The sequence below is a fragment of the Aplysia californica genome, unplaced genomic scaffold (assembly GCF_000002075.1).
Source record: "Aplysia californica isolate F4 #8 unplaced genomic scaffold, AplCal3.0 scaffold00756, whole genome shotgun sequence".
NCBI classification, from domain to species: Eukaryota; Metazoa; Mollusca; class Gastropoda; order Aplysiida; family Aplysiidae; genus Aplysia; species Aplysia californica.
Genome location: NW_004798026.1, coordinates 288,783 through 295,565, shown reverse-complemented (window position 1 = coordinate 295,565; position 6,783 = coordinate 288,783). Strand labels below are relative to the sequence as shown.

The following is a 6,783-nucleotide window of genomic DNA, read 5'->3' as shown; positions in this document are numbered from 1 at the left end:
GGGAGTGGTTCACTTTTAATTTTCTTACAACATGCTTGAAGCTTCACATGCTCTGTGCTCATTGTTTTGCAACTGAAAATTATCACCATCCTAGTGTTGCTGTGTTTCAACTTCTGAATTGTTGGCACCATGTTTTTGCCATGCATCAGTATTTGACGGTGACGTCCTGTTTACTGATCAGAAACCAAGCCCAGAAGATGTAGCAGAGGGATTCAAGTGTGGTGGCGTGTTGTGGTCTAGTGATGAATACATGAAGACAGAGGACTCGAGTGATCTCATGTTGTTGTTTGGTAAGTCTCATTCACACGTAGAGAAATGTAGTAAAGTCGTGTAAAGTGTTGTAAAGTATGAGCTTAACGGGAGGAGCTACCCTTGAGGACCATTTTCTATGTTTGTTGCTCGAGATCAAATCTAAGTACACATATAAGTTAGACATAGTAAAATCTCTTGATATGCAATTTTATTTTGGCATAGCTACAACGGTTGCTATGGAAACGGCTGCCATCTTGAAAATATACAATGAATTTGAAATCCGTAAGGCTTTCTTATTTACAGACCACATTTGACCAAATTTGGTGAGAGTATACTTGAACCAAACCCTATCAGAGTAACAGCAAGTTTTTTTAAATACGTGCAAAAGAAAAAAAATTATGAGAATTTTCCCAAAGTATAAAAAAACTTTTTCTAAATTTAGGTTGCGTAATCGCTTGCCAAAGGAAAAGTGTTACTTTTTTCGCAAATATCTTTCTGTTACATTGATGGCAGCCTTGCCAACCATGTTTCCTGAAAGTTTCATGGCAAAAGGATGAAATCTAAGGAAGGAGTAGGGAAAAAACTGCACAAAAATTACATTTTTTGAAAACCGACAATAATTGTGAAAATTCACTATATTAATCCATCCTCGTGTTTTCAAAGGCAAATTACCTGTAGAATAAAGTCTTTCTCAATTGAATCCATGCTATTTTTAGACAAAAAACTGGTGGATCTTCAAAAATCAGCCAACATAAAATGTGCATAGCCTGACCCAAAATCTGCAAAATCAAGGGTCGCTCCTCCCCTTAATGGCTTCCTCTCTTCTCCTCAGAAATAGGAATTTTTACTTGAAGGTGTTTTTACACTGTTTAGATGATTTAGGAGGCAGGCTTCCAAACCTGCCTTGCAAGGCCAACCTGGATTGAGAAGGATGCGATATCCCAGGTCTCCTGCATGCGACAGCGAAGCACCCTGCCACCTCACCAAAGCCACCAGTTTGACTTCAGAGTATTATTAAAATACTTCAAATTCTGTAATTTGCTATAAGGCATTAGCTTGAAATAAAAAGTTTCTTCTCTTGAGTTCAGAGTATTATTTGTCAGCGTGTAGTGTTTTTACTATATACCGTCAAACCTCGTTATAGAAATAATACCTACCTTGGGACGAACATAAGTTTGCGGTACAGTGGGGCTAGCGGTACATCGGTGGGCGGTACAAAAGGAGGTTTGACTGAATATATTATGTCTAATGTATGGTACTGAAGCCGTGTTAGAAGACAGTCTGACTCAGTGTAGACCCAGTGTGGTGTCAAAAAATTAGTTCTCCGCTCTCTTTTTTGTTTTGTAGGTTTGATAAGACAGTGACAAGTAGACAGAGTAGTTGGAAACATAGGTATACTGGCTGAACTCAGTGCTAGAGTACAGTGGTACTTGATGGTACGCTAAATTAACGTTATCGTGTCTATGTGCTTCTCTTTACTCAAACTCAAACTTACTCAACGTAATATTTTTTCCAGATATTGAATCTGCACAGACTGTGGACCCTCAGAGCCCGGACATGAGTGATGTTAGTGAGTCTGAGGTCATCGCAGCGCTCACCCAGCGGTTGAGAAAGGCTGATGAGGCACAGACCATTTTGAAAACAGAACTAGAAAGGGCAGTGGGTGACATTGAAAGGCTAAGGTAACTTGTGGTGTTATGTTGGTGTTGTTATTGGCAGTGAACTAAGTAAGCTGGCCTATTTCTGTGATGAAAGGCATTTATGGGTCAGGTTCAGAGCTGCCTGTGTATGTATGTGGTGGAAGAAAACGTTCCAGTTTTAACTTGAACCATTATGATTGTGAAAATGACAGAAGCCATGGGGGACTATGTTATTCTTTTTCAAGAGAGCTACTGAAGTTGTATTTGGTTGTGATTTTGATGATTTTTCGCAGAATTTCATCTGTGGATATTGAAGACGGTGTTGTGAGATCAGTGACCTTGTAACACCCGTGGTCAAGTTGGTTGTCAGACAGCTGTTCAGATGTATTAAGCCCAAAATTTTGAAAATATTTTAAAACTGCATCTGTGATGCGAGTGAGAAATATTTTGTCAGAATTTTTTTTAAATGCAGGAAAGATTAAGGTATATAAAGTAGGTGCGATTGTTAAATAAAATAAAGCCTTTTTTCTCTCTCTTGAAATATTTTGCTTCCTTGGCTTAAGACATTTGAACCGCGTGGTGCTGATGTCTCTAATGTATCTCTTTATGTATAGGCTGTCGGGTCAACAGTTTGTCATGAGAATGAACACAAAAGATTCCGCCGGTGATGAACGCGACAACTCCAAGTCTGCAGATCATTCCAATTCCCATCTGCAAGAAGAGGATGGATACTTCGCATCTTACACGCACCATGACATACATCTGACAATGCTCAAGGTAATCATTGTTCACTCGCTTCTCTCTATGTTTCGTTAAGTCCTTAAACCACTGTAACTTGTTTCCAACCAATTCGGAAATCTTGTACCGTAAAGGAAATGTGTGTGTTTTAAAGTTCAGTGATTTCTCTTGTAATGGAATATATGGGCTTTAAAGTTCAGTTATTTTGTTGAAAGTGCTAATGAATGTGGGTGGGACTTCATTCTTTCTGTGTCCATGTAATCTCTCTATGTGTATAGGAGTTGTAAAATGATAGAATGATATAGGACACAACTAAATAAAATGTGGCGAGGCAAAGAACACACCCTAGGTAAATGTTTATTGAACAGCTTAAATTACTTTTTAAACCCTGAGTTTTTTCACTGTTTCCTGGAGTTTTTTCTACACTCTCCTAAACCTGGTGCACTGTGTCTCATTATCACCCCAAAAGCTTGACTCAAACATCTACATTTTGTTACTTGGATTGGGAATAGTTCAGAAAAACAAGCAAGAACTAGCTCTAAATGAAACGAAACAGTTGTCACTTGTATCAGACACTCCCAGCTCATGATGGGGAACAGGGTTATTACCGCCGGACGCTGCCAGCACCCGATGGGGTTTAACGAGTTAACAGATGATGACTAATGACTTTCTTTGAACTAAGCTCCAAGTTTGAAATGTTTTTGGCAATATGGAAAGCAAAAGTGTAATGGACAGAACGTATTTCTCCCATTCTTTTGGTAGTGTAGTCGAGTTCAAACTTTTGCCTTGTGTGTGGAAGTAAAGAACATCCCAGTCCAGGACGTAGCTGTCAAAACTAACACAATCTTTTCTCTGCTATCCTTGTAATGTGTGTAAAGCTCTCATCATTTTTTTCCTCTCTCCACTGTTGTCTGTGATGCATAGGTTATAGCTTGTTCACTTTCGTCTGACCGCGGTCAAAACCAAATAAAATGAAATCGCTTTGTTTAAGCTTCTCAGATGTTTGCATATTTGTCTACTAGTTGAATGACCAACAGAATAAAAAAGTCCATTCATAAAGGCCACTGGAAACTAAGGTACCGACACGTTTTCTTTGATGTAAGCCCAAAGTGGGTCAAATAAATAATAGGCGATTTACAGCATACACCTAAAACATTGAATACTTAAGTGTAACACTCCACCATACACCATTTTGAAAAGTGACGTTTGACGAAGTCTTCCACTGAGCAGCTGAGGCATTGTAAATGATGTGGATTGAGGGGTAACTCATCTGCAATGTCAACGTCTTCCTCTGCACAGGACAAAGTACGCACAGAAAGTTACCGCGACTTCATGCTGTGTAACCCGAACCTGTTTGCTGGCCGCACCGTTCTGGATGTTGGCTGCGGAACAGGGATCCTGTCTATGTTTGCAGTGCGAGCCGGTGCAAGCCGCGTGGTGGCCGTGGATCAGTCCAACATTATCTACCAAGCCATGGATATTGCACGGTACTAAGATAAGATAAAATAGTACTTTATTATCCCTGAGAGAAATTTTTCTTGGCTGTACAGGACAAATTCAATGCGAAAAGAGAAGAAAAGCTGTGTGTATCGTGTGAAGTATGAACACCTGGTGTGTGGCATTGGTGGTCTAGTGGTTAGGTTGTTGGGCTTGCAACTGAAAGGTTGTGGGTTTGAATCCCGCCTTATACTGTGTCCTTGGGAAAGGCGCTTTTAACAAATTTTCCTCACTTCACCTAGGTGGGAATGGGGCTTGCTTGGCTACAGCCAACGAAAGAACTTGTCCGTTTTGTAGTTTGTCTGTGGTGGCAGCAACAGGCCTCAGCGGGGAAGTGAGGAAGTGACTGAGGGATGTCGCTCACAACAAACAAACATCAGCCGTCACAACAACAATCACTCACATCTATGTCACCACTCTCGTTGCAGTTGGGGAAAGATTGGTTCAGGAAACATAACCCCTTAATGACTAATCTAACAGGTTTTTTAAATGTAGTTGCTTCCCCTTGAAAAGGTTATGGTATTACTTGAGCTCGCGGATTGACGTCACCCACGTAAACAAATAAGGACTGTCACGCTTGAGGGAGGGAGGGGAGTGGGGGGAGTAGAGAAAGGAGCAAACCACACCAGAGCACCCGCCAACCGCTCACTTATAAACCGTGTATATTGGGGCAATATGTACATGATTGTATACAAATGTTCTTTCCTTTGAGGATTTTGTCCCCTCCGCCTGTGTAGCTTTCTCCCAACGTCACCTTTGACCTCTTCCCTCTCAGCACTCCTTGTTTTACCAATCACTTTTTTGTCTACATCTTTTGGTTTGTGTTTCTGTAATCCTGTCCTGTAGTTTGGGCTGCGGATGACATTTATTGAAGTTCTGTGTATAAGCTGTTATGAAACAAACAAGGAGCAATGATTCCCTTTCTCCATTTCCAGATAGATGTCCAAGTGCTAATTTAAATTTATGCTCCCATCTAGGTGAAAGTTGAATGCGGACATGTTTTGAGTAAATTATGGAAGTGAAAATTGTAGGTTGGACCAGTTTTGAGTAATTTATGCGCCCTTGGAGGTGAAAGTTGAATGTGGACGTGTTTTGAGTAATTTATGCGTCTGTGGAGGAGACAGTTGAATGTGGATATGTTGTGAGCAATTTATGTTCCCATGAAAGTAAAAGACGAGTGTGGAGTGTGGACATGTTGTAAGTAATTTGTCCTGTGGTTTCCCCAGGGAGAACAATTTGCACGAGAAGATTACATTTGTGAAGGGAAAGCTGGAGGACGTCTCCCTGCCTGTAGAAAAAGTAAGTGAACTCATCCTCTGAGATACGGTTGGTGACACATGCCCTTGTCCAGCCTTACTAAATGTCCAGATTTTAGCACCCCACGGGTCAGTGCTACTGACTAAAGGGCCTTTAGGCTATTTCCAAAGGGGGGATATTGACATGTTCTTATGCACAATAGAATTGTAAATGGGCTGATTCATCAATGTCATGCTCATAACTGTGTCTGAACTGCAACAGGGAACTGCTGCTTTTTCTTTCCTCATCCTTACTATCGTCATTTTTCCACTACTTCTTTTGTATGTTTGTCACTCTCTTGTGACCCGCTATTTCCGGGGTACCTTGATAGTCGAAGCAGACTTTGTGCTGTTGAAGCTAGACAGGTGAGCAGAGTAAGCCTGATTCCCTGTATGGACTTCTCTGTTGACTTCCACCCCTTGGCGCTCATATGACCTTATGCAGTTGCGAGCGCCGTAAAAACTCTACTAAAACTAAAAACCAGATTATGTGGTTACTGTCTGTGGTGAAGGAGATGAGAAGTTGTGTATCATAACCTGCCCATTGTAGATCATTGAAATAAATGTTTAACATTATGAGAGTTTTCCTAAAAAAAGACTGCTTTGTGAATATATTTGTTTTTTGATTTGACTCTTGATTTATTTTCATCAGGTTCTTAAATAATAGTTAGTACAGTAGGCAAAATAACTAGTGAAGGTTTCTTTTTGGTCAGTGAGTGGTTGTCGGCTCTGCTGTGGTCTGCTCCTTCTTTCCTATAAAAAATCTATCGTCTCTATCTCCCCTCCTTTTTTGCGTTTGTTACTCTCTTGTTACACCTCTAATCTTTGGCACTTATACGACTTTATTGTGTTGCAAGTGCCGTAAAACTCTCTTACTAAAACTAAATACTAAACTTTTTCGTCAGTTTGACATCATAATCTCGGAATGGATGGGCTATTTCCTGTTGTTTGAAGCCATGTTGGACTCTGTGCTGTGGGCCAGGGATCGTTACTTGGCCCCAGGCGGGTGTGGTGAGTACCTCAGGGGGATGTTTGTCTTCACAACTTTTTTCGTGGCGTCGGTGGTCTAGTGGTTAGGCTCTCGGACTCGCAACCGTAAGGTCGTGGGTTCGAATCCTGTCAAGGGCCCGACGTTGTGTCCTTGGGAAAGGCACTTAACACGATTTTTCGTCACTTCACCCAGGTGGTGGGTACCCGGCTATAGACAGCGAAATATCTTGTCAGTTTGTTAGTGTTTGAGCGCTTAATCGGCTGCTTGCACTGTATGCCTCCCGGGAAGCTGAGAATGTTTCGGAGTGTTCTATGGTCTGCTGGGGTAATAATATAGTGTAAAGCGCATAGAGCCTGCTGCTGAGCGGGGA

The 6,783-nt window shown here is 41.2% G+C and overlaps 1 protein-coding gene across 1 annotated transcript in view; it reads left to right on the top strand.

The window, feature by feature from the left end:
* The window catches only part of LOC101861990 (protein arginine N-methyltransferase 3), a gene marked incomplete in the record, with an annotated part of 15,907 nt that overhangs the window by 2,497 nt on the left and 6,627 nt on the right, over positions 1–6,783 (top strand). The window contains 6 exon segments of the mRNA XM_005109223.3: positions 182–290; positions 1,769–1,934; positions 2,507–2,669; positions 3,930–4,117; positions 5,354–5,426; positions 6,328–6,433. Coding sequence (XP_005109280.2) covers positions 182–290; positions 1,769–1,934; positions 2,507–2,669; positions 3,930–4,117; positions 5,354–5,426; positions 6,328–6,433 — 805 coding nt within the window.